The sequence below is a fragment of the Strix uralensis genome, chromosome 10 (genome assembly GCF_047716275.1).
Source record: "Strix uralensis isolate ZFMK-TIS-50842 chromosome 10, bStrUra1, whole genome shotgun sequence".
NCBI classification, from domain to species: Eukaryota; Metazoa; Chordata; class Aves; order Strigiformes; family Strigidae; genus Strix; species Strix uralensis.
This window is the reverse complement of record NC_133981.1, coordinates 20,767,267-20,786,910: the sequence shown is the minus strand read 5'-3', so window position 1 is coordinate 20,786,910 and position 19,644 is coordinate 20,767,267. Positions and strand designations below refer to the sequence as shown.

At 40.6% G+C, this 19,644-nt stretch overlaps 2 protein-coding genes across 7 annotated transcripts in view; one reads left to right on the top strand and one right to left on the bottom strand.

Annotated features, from left to right (window-relative positions):
* CENPP (centromere protein P) overlaps positions 1-8,027 on the top strand; it is a 148,204-nt gene extending 140,177 nt beyond the window's left edge. For both annotated transcript variants that reach the window (XM_074879674.1, XM_074879675.1), the window contains 3 exons: positions 4,837-4,916; positions 7,271-7,362; positions 7,672-8,027. In XM_074879674.1, coding sequence (XP_074735775.1) covers positions 4,837-4,916; positions 7,271-7,362; positions 7,672-7,793 — 294 coding nt within the window. In that variant the 3' untranslated portion in view covers positions 7,794-8,027. The remainder of the gene's footprint in view (positions 1-4,836; positions 4,917-7,270; positions 7,363-7,671) is intronic.
* IPPK (inositol-pentakisphosphate 2-kinase) overlaps positions 7,819-19,644 on the bottom strand; it is a 49,753-nt gene continuing 37,927 nt past the window's right edge. For all 5 annotated transcript variants that reach the window (XM_074879667.1, XM_074879666.1, XM_074879665.1 and 2 more), the window contains 9 exons: positions 18,345-18,466; positions 17,840-17,929; positions 17,214-17,272; positions 16,715-16,787; positions 15,419-15,698; positions 14,305-14,455; positions 12,731-12,833; positions 12,176-12,255; positions 7,819-11,117 (listed from right to left, as the gene is read on the bottom strand). In XM_074879667.1, the coding sequence (XP_074735768.1) occupies positions 10,892-11,117; positions 12,176-12,255; positions 12,731-12,833; positions 14,305-14,455; positions 15,419-15,698; positions 16,715-16,787; positions 17,214-17,272; positions 17,840-17,929; positions 18,345-18,466 (1,184 nt within the window). In that variant the 3' untranslated portion in view covers positions 7,819-10,891. The remainder of the gene's footprint in view (positions 11,118-12,175; positions 12,256-12,730; positions 12,834-14,304; positions 14,456-15,418; positions 15,699-16,714; positions 16,788-17,213; positions 17,273-17,839; positions 17,930-18,344; positions 18,467-19,644) is intronic.

The following is a 19,644-nucleotide window of genomic DNA, read 5'->3' as shown; positions in this document are numbered from 1 at the left end:
AATTTCATAATTTAGAATAATTCTGACATGTAGCACACTAAAACAAAAAAGTCTTTTGGTAGGAGTTTTCCCTTTGTACACCATCTGACTTTCTGACTCAGTAATTCCAGTTCATCAGACTGAAAGTCTTTCACTGAATGTGGTGATATGGCACTTTCCACAGTCAAATTTTGGACCTTTCAGGCTTTGAGCACAATATTTAATGACACTGGTAGTGTTTACAGTATTCTATTAAAAATACACAAACACTGCCATTGTACAGCAAAATCTTCCATCTAAAGAATGTCAACTTAAGCATGTGACGAACTTGTAGCATCTACAGGCAATGGGTTCCTCTTCTCCTTGCGTATTCTAAAGGATCCAGAGTTTTCTGTTGATTTTCAATTCAAAAGAAGTCTCCAAAAGATGCAACTTTGAGACAAAAACCTTCTCTAAACCACAGCTATCTTATACATCTCCATCTGCTTACATTACAGGTTTTTCTTTCATCCTTGTATTCAGATTTTGAGTATACATCTATTTATACAGTGCTGCTATTGCCCAGTCAAGCAGTGGAGAGGAAGGAAAAACCAAAAAATAGGATGTATTTCTTCCTACGTAGAGTATTACTCATTTCTTGATTACATTCTATTGGCAGACTGTTTTGTCTAATCTGTTGAGGTGTGTGTTGGTACCAGAAAAGTTAAATTTCTTGGAGAAATTTTTCACTGTCTCAAGGCTCACCACTGTGCTTTAAAAATCCAGGAAAGTATAAATCCTTGTTATATATTCATGTTGGTGACAGCTGTCTTACAGGATAAAATATTTAATTAAAAACATTAACAAATATATTGTACAGTATCTAAAAATGAAACTCATCAAAGCAACTTAAATTACATTTCTAGAAAGATAATTGATTGAAAATGTATATGTGACTTTCCGTTTATGACAGATTAACATGGTTTGTGTCTTGAAGATAAGAGTTCTTGGTGAAGTTGGCGCTGAATATTTTAGCAGTGTGCATAAGGACAGATAAACTGTAAGACCAGATCTCGTAAATGGAACTGTGGTTATCTGGGCCAGCAGAAGGCTTAGTAAAAGTAGAAATATGAACTAATTTCCAAAAATGTAATTGCTGCACTTAATTTCATTTTGTAGCCTGATGATTGCTGGTTTTAAGTATCTGTAGGACTTGATCATGGTGGTAGTAAAATTATTCCTCTTGTTGTTATCTGAGTTAGACTACTGTAATTTAAAAATCAGGCTGCTGCTAAAACCAGAGGATGAGGCTGTTGGAGAACACAGCTGCTCTGAATTCAGGCGACCTCACCCTCATGGGGGGATGGCTTCCCCCTTGATGGCTACTTAAGGGATTGACCTCAATTTCTGCATTTGGTAGCAGACTGGTGGCAGTGGGCTTGATTGTTTAATGCTTCTGGAATTTAATCATATCATTATTGATACTCTACAGTATGTAGAATTTTCATCAATTTTGCAAATAACTTGTATTTGAGTTCTTGAAGTTACGTTGATGTTGTTATTTAAGGCCTTGATGCTACCACCATGTATGACTTCAGTGGATGACACTGTGGCCTTAGCTGGGCAAAACATACATATAAATCACCCCAAATCAGAGCCTAAATGTAGTGTCTTTGGTAAATTTAGAAGTCGCTTACACCTGTGGGGGGACTCGTAGCAGTGTGACTTGCTTAGTGCTCTTTATATACAGTCCTTCTTACAGAATGCCAAGTTCAAAATTAGTAGTAAGTGTGAACTGCTGTTGCATCTAAGAGCACGGTAGCATATTTTCTTGGTAAGTGGGTTAGAAGCAAATTTGTCTGCTTTTAGTACAGCTTCTGTCTTGCCAGTTTTGCTTTGCATTCTTAGTCATGGCCCTTAAGCTGAATAACTTAAAACATTTTCCTTAGAAGAGTTTTAGTATGCAGAAAATTGCAAAACAATTTTAAACAGCTGTAGAATAATATATTTTGTTTAAAAATAGATACTCCAAGTGTATTTACTCGGATGGCTCTGTGCATGTGTGTATGTGCAAAATCTGTCATGGAAGAAAGGGAAGACTGTGTATTCCATCCTGATGGTCGTCCCTTTGTGATTTGAGACTATTTCTGGTTTAGACAAAAGCTCCCATAAGATTCCCTGCTTGGACTCCTGAAGGAGCTGGGAAAACTATTTCCGTCCAGAAGTAATAATAGCATGGGCTTTTGGTTTTGATCATAAACTGACATTTAAAAGTCATCTGAGAGATTTCTTGATTAAAGTCAGGTTTTGCTTAATGAAGTTGTAGCTGATCTTTCCCATCTGGTATCGCGCTACTTGATGCGATTTCTTTGTTGCCCAGTGTCCACTTTACAGGATCCCATAGGAGTTGCTGACTTTCCCAAGAAACCTTTCAGTGGATTGGGTCATTCTGTTACCCTGGTTATTGCTCAGCTTTTCTTTTCCCTGGGGAAACTTTAAAAAGTTGCACAGCAGAGAATATGAGGTGATAATCCGGTACCCACAAAGTGGTTTTGGAATTGTAGTTCCATCAGGCCTGTTGCAGCTTGTGTGTACTGTGTGCCTGGTTCTTCATTTATGTGCCAGATCCCCACGTTTCACCTGTGGGATACGGACATTCCATTTTATATGTGGAATATGAAAGGTAGATCGTGTGACTGCATTTCCTGGGTTTTATTCCCTAAATCGTCAGTGATGAACATTGCTTGCTTCATCCTGGGTGTGGTAGTTTTGTTTCCTGCTTCTGCTGCATGATTGCTCTAAGGAGTCACCCTTAGGTGGGATGGACAGACACCCCCTTCCGTGGGTCTGGGCGAGGTACTGCCTCAGGTGGCTGTTACGTCTTCAGTTTTAGCATGTAATAATACACCTGAAGAGAGATGTAGGTACTTCTGGTTTGGCTTTTTGTGTGTTCAGTGGATTGCTAAGAAGCTGAACTCACCAACACACTCTCTCCCAGGTACAAGGAAGCTTTTAGACAACAGAAAATCATACACTTTGAGATGTCCTCGAGATACCTCTGGTTTCTGTATGACATAACATATACCACCCACTAGCTGGGGGTAAATTAATCAATTACGGCAGCTGCTAAGGAACTCCCAAACAAGTCATGGGTGTGTTTTACAGCGGTTTGAAATTTGGAACTCTTACCTAGTTCCTCTGATCTCTTTTCTCTTGTGATTCCAAAGGTATGGGCAGACGAAGATAAAACATGACTGGGTGTTTAGCTACAGTAAACTTGGGATCTCTTGTGAATGAGGATCACCCCGATACAAGCTAATCCTGAATTTCTAGGATTTGCAACCTGGAGCTAAAGAGATCACTCGATTCTCTGAGCCCTGTGATACCAGACAAATGAAGGCATGTAATGAATATCAAAGACATGGGTTCTTGAGAAGGAAAGCCTGGAAAACTTGTTTTATTTTGTCCTATCACTGCTCTGCTAGGCGAGTGACCTTAGATGAGCTGTGTTTTCATGCTGTAACTACTGTGCACTTTGTTGCCCCTTACGTGTCTTTGTTCCCAGGGTAGATCGTGGCCTTTATCCCCCATGGTACATACAGTACTAGATACTTTGTAGAAATTAAAACTGGCAAATTCCATGTGTTTTATGTCATTTGGCATTCTGCACAACCCCCCTTCAGTTTGTCATAAATTCCTAAACCAGAGCAAGGTCACATCTGGTAGCAATTTCAGTCTGCCAGATGAGGTGTAATCCTGTAAAACCGAACTCATTTTCTCCAGTGCTTTGTAAAGACAAGCTCTCCTGCTCCTTTTCTGTAAGATGCACCACTTGTCCTGCGAGCACTGTAGAATGATTTAGGCTGACGGATTTTTCACACTTTATAAACTACAGTTTTTGGAACACAGTTTTGTATCCAGTACATAAGACAGTACAAGCAAGTACCAGTGTCGAAGTCTTCACAGTAACAGGCTGTGTCTAGATTCTGTTTTCTTTTGCCATGGCACGTCCCTGCAGGATGCATTCATTGTGTTCTTTCTCCTATTTTGATGTATCGGCATCTCCTTATACTCTGAGTAACCTGCGCCTTACATACTGCATAACTTCTGAAGAATCTATACAAAGCTACTGTTCAGTTTTCTTTTACATATTTTTAAAATAGTTATAGCAAAAGCTGAGTCTTATGTAATGCAAGATGTACACATTGAAAACTGTACAATACCAGACATGCTAACAAAGTAATGGAACAATGATCAATCTTTGCACATTGTAGGAATTGAAAACAGCTCTAATTCCCAGGAACATGGAAGTTTAATAGCAGTCAGTAGTTTTATGTGTTTGATCATGTTTCCATTGCCCTGTTATATTTTGATAGTAGTGGTTATTATGGTATCTCATTGCCTTTATTACTTTATGCCTTCAAAGCACTGTATGGAGCTTGGTGATGCAGTTTCTCAAAAAGAGGAGCAAGACTGTTCTAATAAGGGTTTGGGGTTTTTTTGTGAAACTGATGTGTCATTAAATCGAACTAACAGGACTTAGTTACAAATATTCTTTCAAGGTTTCCTACATCTTGCATAAGGACTTCTAAGGCCTGTTTGTACAGGAGCACAATACTGGTTTTTTTTATCTGAGGTGACCAAATTTAAGTATCTCTTTGTATCACATGAATGATACTAAAAAAACCAAACCAAAACTTAAAAAACACGTCAGAATTTGAAACAATTAATATCGTTACTCTTAACAATTAAAAATGCAAGCTGAAGGTGGCAGCCCATTAAAACCCACGGCAACTGGAAAGCACTAGCTAGAAACCACCTTGTCTACTCTGATTTTTCTGACCTGATTTATACCCTTTTGAACCTGTTTATTCCCAGGCCAAATACCCTGACGTTGTGACCCTTCCGGAAGGACTGCTGGGAGATTATATAATTCTAAGGAACTCCAAACATTCTGGGTAAGTCAATAAATACATTTCTTGATTTATGCAGATAAAGGATTGTGAAACGCACATTGTCAATCTATACATAATCGGTCTGTTTGAAAATTAAATCACTCTTTGCTTTATACCTTTAAAGGCAGAGATTAGATGATGGGTGTTACATTTTAGGGCTACAACCACACATTAGAAACACCAGGAGAAAAAACAAAAAGCCCTGAAAATGTATGTGTATGTGGCCTTGTTAGATAAGTCAATTAATTGTATTGCTACTGTGTGCACTCACTCTTAGAAATCTAGGTGGAAAAAAAAAAGCTAAGTGGGTCTTGGGTTTGGAAGCTCATGAAGAGTCTAAATTGGAAGTTTAGGAATGTGGGATACATCCTCCCTTTCCTGCATCAGCAAACATGTCAGGTTCACCTGGATTTGTTCCATCTGGGTTTTCTTTCTGCATTGTGTGACCGGAGGAAGGGACAGACCAGGCGCTGAGGCCAGTGTCCCTCTTGCCGTGCCAGGGTGGCCCTCTCTGAGATAAGGCGGCGTCTTCCACCCCGGGGCCTGATCGAAGGAGCTTCTCCCCTCTTGCAGGCCAAGGCGGGTGGGGCAGCCTGTCACTTCCAGCTCATGGCGCCTCCTGCGGTCGGAGGTGCGATGCTCACGAAGCACTGCGGCAAAGCACAGCTCTTGGGCCGTCTTGCCATTAAAGAATGGAAAGAAAACTGCAGTTACCATGTTACTGAAGACAACTGTAGCTACATTTTTCCATCGTTTCAGAGGGAAATCAGTTAGATGGAGGGGATCATTTTGCTGCTATTTATTACTATTATTCTACCACACATGCTGGGTTTGTTTGGGCTCCCTGCTAGACATGTTCTGGCAGGTTTGGGTTTTTGAATTGAGTAAAAAAATTCTTGGAAAGTTCATGTAAGACAATACAATTATCACCGTCAGGAATTCCTTAAGGGCCAAGAAAAGTAACTATTTTGTGAAGGCATCAGACCTTTCCCTTCTCCTAGTATGTCTTCACTCTAACATGCATTAATTTATATGGAAACAACTAGTAATAAAGCGTAGCTGCCTCCCTCATATTTGCCTGTGGAACTAGCAAATAAACCCGAATAGTTGGTGCTGTCTTGGCACTGTAGTGCCAGATCTGCCATTTAAAGCTGAATGTTTTAACTCGGGGTTGCTGAAATGAATTCTTGTTAGACCATCACAGTTAGAAAATAAGCTGCTTTATTTTACAGTTCCTCTTCACGTTGGCAGGTGCCACGTTCCCTCTCACCCACAATCACGAAATACTTTAAAAATCATTTCAGTGGGTTGGTAGAAGATACACTTGCATATTCATGTTTGCAGAGTCCCAGAACAAGCTGTGCACAAATCCTCAAAGGTTTTTTAACGAAGTAGCAAAAGGCTGACAAATCAGATCTGAAGGAAACTTTTACATTATGATTGATCAAACACTGAGAAAGGGAACATCCTCCTGGCAGTGAGTTGTTATTGTGCAGGTTGGCTTTGGATTAGGAAAGCCTTCCTTTCCGTACGGAGTCCTCCTAAAAGCAGGGAGTGGAGGGGAATACAAAATGCGGTGAAGCAGATGGGCTGTTATAAAGCAGCAAATCTGCTATGAATGTTGTTCTAGAGTAATCCCCGTGTGCTTAAACTACACCAACTCTTCCCCATGCCGAAGCCAACTGCCTAATTGTTCACTTACTTAGGCTGTAGTCATCTTGTCCCACTGCCAAAGCTGGAAATAACAGTTAGCCTTGCAAACACACTCTTGAAGGAGTAATGATGGTTCAGATTATTTTTCTTTTAAAATTAAAAGCAAACAAATGCAGGAATACAGGCCTTGGATATACTAGTCCCTGTGCATTATACTGCAAAGGCCATGAACATTGTTGGGGTGGACCTTATTCCAAACCCAGACCATCATGACTTTAACACTTCTGAGACGATTCTCCTCTGTTTCCATCCTGTATGTAGCAGAGTGCCTGACCCCAGGGCCCAGGTATTGTGTGTAAGGGCTGGGAGATGCTATTGTTTTCTTTCCTTACTTTTTACCACTGCATTATGGAAACTCACCATTTGTAAGAGACAAAGGCAAGAACCAGGGGGAGAAATCCTTGAGGTTGAAAATTTGAACATACCTGGAACCCTTCCTTGTCAACAGATCACTGGTTCTCCTTGGTTCAAACAGAATTATTTCTGGTTCCCAAATACAGAGATGGGTGTTGTATTACTTGAGGTGAATTTTGTGTAAGAGCGTAATGAGTGTGAACATCCCCAATACTTTAGTGCCTGCTTTGAGGAAACCTCAAAAACAGTCTCCTAGTTAACACTTAAACTCTTCTGTGCATGTGACACAGGTTTGAATTAATGGTGGTTTGGAAGATACATATAGATGAAGAAGGGAGAACTACGCCTCTTCTGGACCTTCTGACTAAAGTACCAGAGCAAGGTAACGTTATTCACTCCAGAGACTGTTCCTGAGTTTTCAGGTGGAGCACCTGTCCCCTTTTTTTAGCCAACATCTCTTTAGATAAAATGGAAATACATCTTGCAGCACCCAACCAGACAAAGAAATCCCAATTTAGCAAGCAGCTAAGCTTCACCTCCCCTGTAATTTAAAAGGGTTTACAAAAGAATTACACCTTCCTCTCCTAGACAGCAGGTAACCTGTCTGATCCAAAAATGCACTGCTGACTGCTACTTCCAGTAATCGTGCAACTGTTTGGAAATAATGCTCTCTGTTACCTTTTTCTTGCAGTCTTGGAGTGGAAGATGGCAACTATAGAAAATGCACCCACTGGCTTCCGGAGCATGCTGCTGCTGTTTGGGATTGAGGCAGCTATCGAGAATCTGATCAAAGTGGTTAGCTTGGAAAAATGAATAGCAGTCTGACTTACAACAGGTAGCAATTTCAAAAGTAGTTTTAATTAAGATATTGTGTTACACAGTCTATAATTTTATTGAATATAAACATTAAGTTATTTTCCATTTAGAAACCATACTCATAAAACATGCTATCTGTACAATTATGGCACGTTATATATAAATTGTCATGACATGAAAATAAATACAGCCATTTAAATACAAAAATGCCAAATAAAATAGTTACATGTACAGAGTGATTTCATTATAAATTTATCTTTCTGAATCATTAATGTACCAGAGTGGTTTATCTTCTTAACATTTTCTAGATACCTGGAAAGTGTTAAAAGATCATGCACTGTCAAAATCAAGTCCATAAAAATCCATTTCATTTCACAGCTCTGTAAAAGTACAGTGATCTTAAAATGACGAGAGAACAGTAAGAGACTCCTAGAACAAAGACTTAAATAGCTTTCTCATTAAATTAGGGTGGAAGTAGACAATTTGAAGATTTCAAAGACATACTGTGCTAAAGAAAAAAGTAACTGTATGAAGTAACTTTTTTCCATGATGTAAGTGTTGAGTAGAGACAGCATTAAACTAAAGAAAGGACCATTACACTTCTGTAAAGAGAGATGGACGAGTTAACTACTGCCCACAGCAGCACTTCCTTTTCATTTCCTACTTCTAGGGGAGATTCTAGTAGGTAACACATTACGAAAGCATCACATTCCATACATTCATCCCTGAAGAAACAAAACAAGATTAGACAGATGTCTTGTACTCTTCCCTCACATGTACCCTCAGCTCATTTGGGAACTCTGCATTTTTCAGGAGAGTCCCTGCTCTGCACTAGCTCTCACAACAGAAGCACCTTATCCCAGCTCGAGGACTGTAAGTCACATCCTTCACAGGGAGGGAGCGACGGTGGTTGTTCCTGGAATCAAGGGGCCAAAGACACCCACTGTGGGCTCTAGAGTAACATGAAGAGCCTTCCTTTTCAAGTCCACAGCTGCTTTAACCATGCAAGCTGTACAACTGCCTGCTCTGTTTGTCAGTTATGGCAAAATACTTTATAGAAATGGTGAAATAGGTGGAGAAATCAAGAACTAAAATAAACATACTGTTGCAATACCAGAATTTTAATAATCCACTATTTGACCACTGAAATAGTCTCCTACTGTTCTGGCAGGTCAGGAAAAACTGACAGATGAGATTGGCTTCTGTCAGAATCTACAGCTGAGCAATGCCAGAGATTCAGTTTTGATGAACAGCAACTCTCTAATAAAATATCTTATTAGATACAACTAATTTCAAGTTTGGAATCCAGTAGACAGGCAAAATTCATTGCTACTTTATCCACTGACATGTTACTGGTTTAGCCAGTTTTGTGTAATGTTTATTTCCTCTTCAGCACCTCCTTGCATGAAAATGAAACTGGCTGATCAGCACATACACTTCCACTTGCATATGAAATGTCTGTAAAGTTACAGTATAAAAACCTGAAAACTTCCCAGCTGTGGACAGTCCTTCCTTCCTCCCCTTGCCTAACAGCTGGAGGATTTCCAGATGTAAAAGCAGTGTGCTCTGCCCCAGGCTCTCTTTGGGAAGAGGGGTTGTTAAGACTGGCGCGGTGTCCCATCGCAGCGAGAGCAGCCCCGCACCCTGGCTGCCCCCGTGGGTCACTGCCCCCACAGCGCCGCGGCTGGGTGGGGCCTTACTTTCTACTTCATGTTTCTTCCTTGAGTTGTGCCAAGATACAGCGTTTTCTGGTTTTGCTTGTTGAACTTCAGGTAAAATGGAACAATTCAAACATTACGCTGAGATCCCAATATAAATATATTTTTTAAATGTTAACCTATGCTATTTTGAAAACCATTACCAGTAAGCACACGCGGTATCCAGGTAACAGCAGTTCCCTGCAGCTTGAAGAGCGGCTCTGCACGTTTCAGGGTGTGTCATCCCCAAGCGTACAGGACAAGTGTCTGTCCATTTTATCATACTACCCCCAGTCTCCAAGTGGGGGTGTTCCTGGAGGGTGGCTTTTACTGCACCGTCTCACAAGACTTCAGCTGCACACACCAATGTTTACAAAGGAACACCATCATTAAATTGCTGAAGTAGTGACACAAGCTCAGCTCCAGCACTCCTCATGAGAGAGGGACCCCCTGCAGCCTCAGAAAAGCAGATACTGTCACCTTTTTTCTGTGTCACTAAAAAAAGAATGAGCCTGAAAGCAGCTGCTCATGCTACGCAGTATGTGGGCTATCAGTGAAATAATGCCAATGCTTGACACCATCTGAAAGACCTGAAATAATCTGTAAAACTCAGAATATATTATTCCTATAGCTCAATTTAAATTAGGTAAGAGCAAGCTGTGGTTTCACCTTCAATAGCAGCATATAATGTATAAGAAAATAAAAGTCCAGTATGTCAGACGAGTCAGCTATCACATAAATCTCAAAGATGCTTACCTTTAACCCTTTTCACTTCATTTCAGAAGCTTTAGGTAGAGACCAGGTGATCGCAAAAACTTCTGGAGGCAGCCTGGTGTTCTTAACCTCATGCATTCGTACTTAAGTGTTCTGCAGCAACACGGCAGTTCCACAGATCAGTAACACTTGAGTAGCCACTTCACCTTTACTGTCAGTGGACTTAATGCTAAAGTTTTCTATTAGGTTTTGTCAGAGCATTCCCTCTTCCTAGTAGGTATGAGTGAGACTCAAAGCACAAGCTCCAAGGAAATTCTCTTGTTAGTAATTAGGCTTTCTATGTTAGTGCAATACTTCAGGAAACCTTTAATTCTGTGCTCTTTCAACTCTAAAGAAGTAGACTTTTAGTATTAATTGGATCTGTCCTCTAGTTCCAAGATATGGCACATTATCTGTTCTGTCATATTAAATACATTCATTAAGGTTATATAGCAAATGCATGTTTTAGTGCTATTCCATGTCTCTGAAAAGGCATATACCAATTAGAAATAATTTCTTAAAGCAAAAACATTCACAGCTGAAAAATGCACTGAACACAATAGGAAAAAAAAAATCACCATAATTGTATTCCATTAATCTTTCACTTTCTAATGTGTTTGAATAAAAATAACCTTAAGGACATGGTTACACTTTATGGAGAACTAATGTGCAGTCTTCATTCTCCTTGAAGAGATTGGACATAACTGGGTCATCTTTGGCCTGTACATTCTTCAAATAATAGTTTACTATCTTGCCGTCGAGTTTGTACTGATGCGGAATGCTTTCATAGGGTTTTAGATCAAGGTCCAGGACAGAAACAGAAAAGGTGAATCTTGATTTGGATGTTAGTACCACAGGTCTTTGCTCAGAGCTGGAAGACAAAAACCATATTGCACAGCTGAGGCCCTGCAGCAACGTTTTTCATTTGTGTATCCCCAGTCCCCTTGCAAAAGTGACTCCAATGTTTATCTTAGGCTCCCATGGAAGTTCTAAGAAAATAAACTTCAGCTAATGTAGCATTTAGGAAAGCATGGCTCCAGCTTAACCAGTCTTAAAAGTGAACTTGCTGGCGCCTCTTCCAGTCGTTTTCCTTTCAGCTTCCACACAGCTTAAGTCAAGACATTTCTCTCAACTCCTGTGTCTCTGTATTTGGTCAGTCTCACCTGTCCCGAGGTGCTATGCATGCAAACCAGCAGTCTTAGGAACTAGCAGAGGCAGAAAGAATCCCTGCAACTCCTAGACTTAGGTTCAAGGTAATACAAATTTAGTATCAGAACTAGTGTCCAAGCATACTAAAGGATCAAGGACTTAATAATTAATTCAAGTCAGCCATTGCACAAGTCATCTCTACCGTGAACATTTTGTTCAAGAACTGCAGGGCAAATGCAGAAAACAATACTCTCTAAAAATAACAAGGCTTTGGTAAAGCAGACTCCCCTACATAAGAGCAGACTGTTCTTGCTGCCACAAGTCAAAATGGATAATATTGTGGCAAAGCCTCCCCACCTTGCAGTGAAAGATAAAGATGTCACCTCTTCATTACTGCCTTGGTTTTATTCTAATTAGGCAGTTAAAGGCAAGTCATCTTGAAAAATCTCTCATGTGAGGACACCAAGGCAGAAAAATTGTACCTAGTTAAAACCAGGTACGTCTACTACGAACAGTCAATTCAAATTTCAAGAAGGGAGTAAATGTAAAACCTTAACCCTTTTTATCAACTTAAACCTCTTCAGAAACAAGACATTTCTCCTACATGTCTCAGATCAGAACTCTACCTTACTAATATGCTTGCAGCCAAGTATCTGGGGACACTCCACCCCACCCCCAAAAACCCCACTTTTTAGAAGCTACTTGAATTGCCTGAACTGTGCAAAAAGCATCTTCATTTTCTAAGTGAGTAGGAGTTGTGCAGAAGCGGGTGTCTCTTACCATTCATCTTGTAGACAGGGTGAAAGGGCAATCATGATGGAGCAGTCTTTAGCAGTCATCGCTATTCTATACTGCTGCACCTACACAACATAAAAATAACAAATTTTCTCTCATATTTGTATTGGCCTTTACTAAAGCCGATTGTTCTTTACAAAAGGCGTTAGTATACTCAGAGTATTAGTATGTTGGTACTTTAAGAGCTGGAGATGCTCCCTCTAACAAATGGTTAGCAGGAGCAAGTGGTTTTATAGCATCCTGTGTAAGAATCATGTTTTTTTCCCGAAGGCCAGAACAGCACCAGTTCACACAAATGCTTCCTCAGTCTAGAAAGGAAATAACCAGCTTTATTCTTCTCTCAAGAACTGGTGCTAAACTTGCTTAGTTTTAACTGCTTCTGCTAGAAAGATACACCCTGGTACAATGAAGAACTTGAACCGTGCAGACCTCTGACAAGCCCACGGTGGTGCCAACACACCAACCAGCCCTTTCCGCGAGACGGGTGTTTATGAAAAGCGACAGACTAAATACGCTTCAACAACGGGCCCGGGGAAGTACCTTTGTTAGCGCAAATGCTACTGTCCCATCGTCTTCAGTTGAAAGATCTAGCAGCTTCTCGTAGAATGCTTCATTGTAAGGTCCATCTATCTGTAATGTACTTCTAAATAAATTTTAAAAGAAGATTTACAGACAGGCAAGATGATTTAGTGGTTTTCAGTGAGATCTTTCTTCAGCAGCCCGGATACTCGGATTAGAACAAACCAACAATAACATTGATAAACATGGCAACAGGTTAATATTCAGAGATCCAACACTGGGACCAGTCCCTGTTGTTATATCACTCAAGATTTGCTGCTGCTTAGGATTTGGGTTGGGTTTTTTAAAAAGATGAATCATTCTTAATCTACTGCCCCCTGTGTATCACTACAGGAACAGTATTTTTTGCAAAAATGGGTAAGTTTCAAAATTTGTTGCAGGAGCTCCCAGAAGCCCTGCTGAAAACGTTGGGGGTATACACTGCTCTGACAAGGCCCCACTCTGCCCCCAGCTGCATAACGTGTGTGAACACGGGGATGGTTTATTCGGCCTCCTTCCTTCCCATGTTAAACACCTGAACTCCTGCTGGAAAGCTGAGCCCCTAAAAGCAGGGTTTGCAGCACACAGACACCCCACAGATGAAAATACATTTTCAAATTACGTGTTTAATAATGTATCACTATACAAGTAAGCAAGTGGTTTAGGCAGAACTTCAAGCCAAGCCGTTGCCCAGCTGACGTCCCTCTGGGACATCTGACCCTTGGCGTCGGAGCTGCCGGAGCGGGAGCAGGGATGCCTTGCCAGTGAAGCCAGAGTGCCCTCGTGTGAGCAACGGCACAACTACCGCAACTTACAGCCCGGCAATGCAAGAAGCATCCAAGTCAAGGCCTTTTACAGCAATTCCAACTAATAAGTTTGAGAACAAATGTAGCAGCTCTCCACACCCAGTATTTATTCACCAGGCAAGTAATGCCGTAAGATAACGATTCTTGTGGCTCACGTATGATTTGATCCCTTGTGCGGTGGGTTACAGTCTGGCGTCTGGAGCTGTTCTCATCACGCAAGGACAGGCTGGACAACAGCAGATCCGGGGCCCCACCCCCTCCCACCTCCCGTGAGCTCTCGCAGGCACAGGCTGGATTGCTGCTGATTATCCCAGTCGGGGTTTTAAAGGGCAGGCTGGAGGCAGGCCAACAGGGGCTTGAGAATGACTCTAAGAACATCATAACTACCACAGACACAGTCCTAGCTCTGCAGGTACTGAAGGCGGGAGAAACCAACCATCCAGGTTACTGCGTCTCTCCTCAAATATACAACCTTAAATATACAGGGAACAGGGCATTTTTCTCTCTTACCCTGTCGTGAACTTCCCATAATCATTACTTAAAAATTCAGACCCAAGTGACTGATACCAAAACTTTTAACAATAACACTCATCTTTTATATTATCTGGCATTTCAAGTTAGAAATTCAGAATACACTATACCATGAAGGAAGGTAGTACACAATGTAACAAGAGGGAGTGTCTGCATAGAGCCAGTCCTGTCTGCGTACCCACTTAATCAGAACTGAAAAGAAAAATCATCAGGTCTTACCTCTCTTCGGGAAATTCCTCTAAGTACTGTTCAACTCTACTGTACAAAGGATAGAGTCCTTCAATATCCAGCATGTCAAGCATCTGAGCCTGAAGGGTTTTATAAAGGAGACAATCCCTCGGTAAGCCAGAGCTTTCCAATTTATGTTTACCTAGAAGAAAATGCATTTTCAAAGAAGGCAGACACGAGTGTCGTCTTTGCTTCATTTTGCCATTACCTGTGCTTGTTCACAAAGCAAACCCAAATACTCCTCAGACCAATCATGGGGGCGGGGGAGGAACCCCAGAACACTTCACTTTCCAAACACAAATGTGCCAGGTCCGTGTACTGACTTGCACACATTTAAACAGCAGGTATTTGACTGCAGAATAAACCACCTGGTATACAACTCTACTAATCATTCAAAAAAACAAACCACCAAAACCCACATTTCTGTAATAACACCTTTCTCCAACACAATACAACAAAACCAACCAGCAATGACAAAGATCTTCCTCAAAAGCAGAGTAAGAAACATGCTGTTTGTGTAACTTGTGTAACTAGCAGCACCTTGAATAATTAGAGCTTTATAAAACTTACGCACTGAGGGATTAACATTATTTACAGTTTTCCAACTCTCACCCCCCCTTCCTTTTCCCTCCAGCATTCACACCTGTCTCTTTACCAGGCGTGGAGTAGTAGAGAAGAGAAAATGAGCTACACCCTAACTGGCGAGGGCTGCCAGGAGGAGCAGGGAAAGGCAAGAAAGAGGGGTCTTGGTACAAACCAACCAAAGCAGCCAGACTTCATCGCATACAACATAAAAATTCCCCCCTCGTTTGAAATACCTACGATGGTTATCAGCTCCAACTGCTATTTTCTTCCATTTTTTCTCTACCACCTTCTGAATTTACTTTTATCCCTGTCGGTAGGCACAGTGCCAGAAGGGCTCACCACAGGGTCGTACGAAAAACAATTACCGAGCAGTTATGCACCTCAGAACTCATTCTCTAAATGTCACAAACTCCACTGTTTCTGTTCTCACATCGGTATTAAATAGCAAACAGGAGGCAAGGATCTGAACTGTTATGTGATACCAGTTAATTATGACAGTGCTCAAGAAATTATTTCTTACCATTTCTTACTAGCTCCTTATTAAAAGCACTTGCTTCACAGTAGCTTCTTCCTTGTGAAATGGGAACTGTCTTCATATCACCTGCCCTGCAGGCATCAGTACTACTTAGTAGCGTCATAGTTATAACATGGATCAGTTCTTTAACTATTGTCCTTGTACAGTGTGGCCCACTGACCAACCCATTGGAAGGGAAAAAGAAGGGTTTTAAGTGACAAGCAAGTTCGTTCCAGTCAGAGACACAGTCCTGGTCATCTTTACAGCCATAAATTAGTTCCCCATTCTGCAAATGAGAAAAAAAAAGATTTGGGCACTTCCTGAAATCCAGTTACTCATACTTAGTTAATCAAAGCATCAGATTTAATATTTTAAGACACATAGCACAGAAAAGTGGATTAGTTTAACAGTCTGCACGCAAATACACACATTCCCAGCCTCTTACAAATTTGCCCTCTTAAGTTTAATCAGACACCACAGGTAACCACCTTTGAATCAGGACCAAAAAGCCCATTTAAATCAAGTGCTACTTTCCCAACTTCATCAACTGTAAGTAATCACAACAATAAAAGTGAACTGATACTTAGAATATTTTCCTATTGCTTCTTTCTGAATAATATCAACAGTGAAAAAGCACCATGTGAAACAACCTTCTTTGAAAAGCCAGACTGGAAAACAGAAGGCTATAAAAAGGGATAGAAAAGGTGTGATAGTTACCTGTACTAACAGAATAAATAAAATAGGACAGTTCATACAAGTTTAAGTAACTCAAATAGCTGGTTTAATACTGGAAATAAGTTGTAAAGAATCGTACTTCCTAGAATTAATCTGAAAACCTGCATAAGCCATCAGTTACTGCTTTATATTTTTCCTATATTAATGCCATAGAACACGTCACTTTTTACTTCCTCAGTGAGGCACGCTGTGCATTTGGCCTGCACGAATACTGACTGTAACAGTAATTTAAAAAAATATATATTTGCAGCAACATGCAAAGTTCTCAATCTTCTTCCTCCTGAAGAAGCACATAAAGTTTTATAACTTTGGTCATCTTTAAAAGTCCTTTTCTATTAGTTGTTCCCTGGCAATTCTTTCAGACTAATTAGTTTTGGGAAATTATTACTTTCCTGTCCTAACTTGAAATCTACCTGAGAATTTTCCTGTTTTCTTCTTTTGGTGGAGTCCAATAGTGACGGTGCTAATCAAGTAGGTTTGAAGGAGGATCTTGACTGTTCAGATGCTGAAGTCAAATTGTTTAAAATCCAAGGCAAGAAAAGCAAGCAGAGAGATTTGATTGTTTACCTTAAATATTTTCAAGTTGTTCTGTGCCTCCTGTAATAAGCTCTTCAAAGCAAAGTGCATTCTCTGTTTATTTCTAGTGGGGAAAAAAAAAATAATCCAAGAATGTTTTATCACAGGCTTTAGATGTTTACAGCCCTGCCCGGAGGGTTCTGCGGAATCAGAACCGAGCACCTGAAGCGAACACACCCATTAAGTGTGTTACTGGTGCTGAAGTCACTGCAAAGACAGAGTGACTACTGGCAAATGGAACTTCTAATCTGAGTAAACTACACAGCTCTCAGGTTTAATGTTATGTAGCAAAAGGCACTGGCACACTAATAAGCGACTCTGATTGCTGAAATAGGTGTAATGAGGTATATGGCACCAGAAATAGTCACTGTCAAAGTCAAGACAAGCAGACACTGATCATCCTTAACACTACAGTGAAAATCAAAGTCATCTGAGAGAAATCTGTAACACAAATTTTTTGGCAAAACCACAGAATCAAGTTCTTCCTTACCCTGAGAAGAGATCCAATGGGCAATATTTACTTGGTCGCTTCCATTTTCCGTTCGCTACCTGTTGAAAACCCACACCACTGCTGTTAATCACTCTTACTGGAATAACTACTCTGTTAATAGCCAGCTGTGTGGCACTAATATCCTCTCTTCAAAAGTCCCGTGACATTTAAAACCCTTTGAATGTAAAATGCATGACTACTATGGCTCTTCCTAGTCATATTTAGCTCAAGTCACTCAAAAGGTCACATTAAAGGCACAGTTACACCATTTCAGACACAGAATGGACATTAGTCAAATGAATTCCGGGTGTGTTACACGCTGTTACAAGTTACGGAATCCACCGTGCATCCAGTGAGCTGTTCTTGAAAGGAAATTTGACATCAGTGTTCACCCAATCAACAGCATTAATAGTTCTCAAAGGCTAATATTGTATTTGTTTGCTTCCAGCTTCCCACAGAACTTGTTCCCTCTCTCACTAAAGAGATTCACACCCAGCAACTCAGATGCATATCTTTAGTCATACCAGGGATTTAAGCAAGTTTCAACAGGAAAGCATGACTGGAATAGCAAATAAAGCACCGTACAGTCAAAGGAAAGCAGGATGACTTAGAAAAATAAAGTTTACCTTTAGATGCTGATGCATACAGTAACGACACACCTTGTGCTTTATCTCCTGTGAAACATGGCTGGAAAAAGGAATGAAGCCACACTTTGGCTAAAATAAACAAACAAACAAAGATTATATTTATAAATGTATTTCTTTATAGAAATAGAAGGGCACACAATATGCAAATCTTCCCAATTATAGGAAAATAAGATTTTTAAAAAGTCACTATCCAACACTTGAAAGCTGTATATTATTCCCAATTATTTTAGTGTCCTCACTTAAGAAGGAAGGACACACTAAGCTGCCGTGGCCTACAAAAAATCCTCGTAATACCTGGGAATTTCCCAAGTTTTGAAAGATCAGGAACCAGAAAAGGGAGGAGGGTATTTCACCCTATGGGTCACAGTGAAAGCGGTGAGCTCTGCCTTATCCCACTGCTGCACTCCTTGGAAACTGCTCTGGTCAGTATGTACTTAAAAAAATGCAAACAAAACCCCCCAAAGGATCTTCTCCTAGTCAGTACCTTAATCTCTATGCAGAGGATTGGCCGGTGTTCCACGAAACGATAGGTCTGCAGCCTGGTAAGATTAGGAAGGCACATTGCGTAACCACTGAGAGTGTCCATATCTTTATCACAGCGAGACTCTGAGGAGAACAACAAATAAAAACCAACACAGACAAGAAAATCAGGTGCGTGGATGTTTATTTTACTCTGTAGTTACCTCGTTCACCAGACGGGGGGGGTGGGAACAAACTTAGAAAGGACACAGTTCAGCAGGCTTTAGCCAATTATGCACTTGCATAAATTTGCCCTCCCCATTATCAAAACCCTTTATTCCGTTTCCTCAAAACCGCCACGAGCACACAGAGAGTCTCCAGAGCTGCTCTGAGTGGCCGGCTGCCAGCTCTGCCCAAGAGAGAGAGAGGCCTGAAGCAGCAAGGGAACACATTCAATTGCCTGACAAGGGGTAAAGAGCCTTACTCCTGCATTCAAAAATGCCATCTCATGTTTGCTTACTGAAACTGCGTGAACTACCCCGAACTACCACCTCTCGGTCAAGAGCAACCTGTGAAAACTGGCAGGAATATCATAAACTGTTCAGGAAAAAGTGTAAATCTAAACAGAACCTGCAAGTGGCTTCGCTCAACCCCTCAGTCTGTACGTGGTCTCTTCCTAGCTGCTCGTGTTTACATCAAAATAATAAAGAGGTGAAAAGGACCATGGAAAGAACAAAAGTGAGCTTCCCTCTCAAGCTCACAACTTAGAGTAAGAATTTCCTCTGCTAAAAACCACTTTTAAAAACAGCGTTTTTTGATATAGTCCGGATTAACAATCCTGAGAAGAAACAAAGTAGCAAAATGGTTTCAAATTAAGACACCTTATGTAGATAAAGCCTTTAAATATCCTCCCTCCACAGGCATCCTTTGGGACAGACAAAGGTCTGCTAGATTTTAATTCAAATTTAACAAGAACATACACTCCTAGATTTTCAAGTATCTGTGTTCCTCTAGGGAGACATTCAGAACACATATGTTCTGTTATAGTTTCCATTGCTAAGAAAAATGTCCACTCTGAAAAATATATTGCAACTGAAATAAAAAATAATCTCAGAAACTGAAGCCTCATTAGGCATCAGCCTGCAATTACATGCTGTACTTCACTAGGATGAGCAAGAAACCACCTTCTTTCTCCAACAAAATGCTGCGGTTTGTTTTCTTTTTCTAAACTTAAACAAAAGTACATCCACATTCAGCTGAAAGCCACTGGCCAAATCAGACAGACCCAGAAATCTGAAGTATTAGAGAAGTTCCTTTGTAAGTTA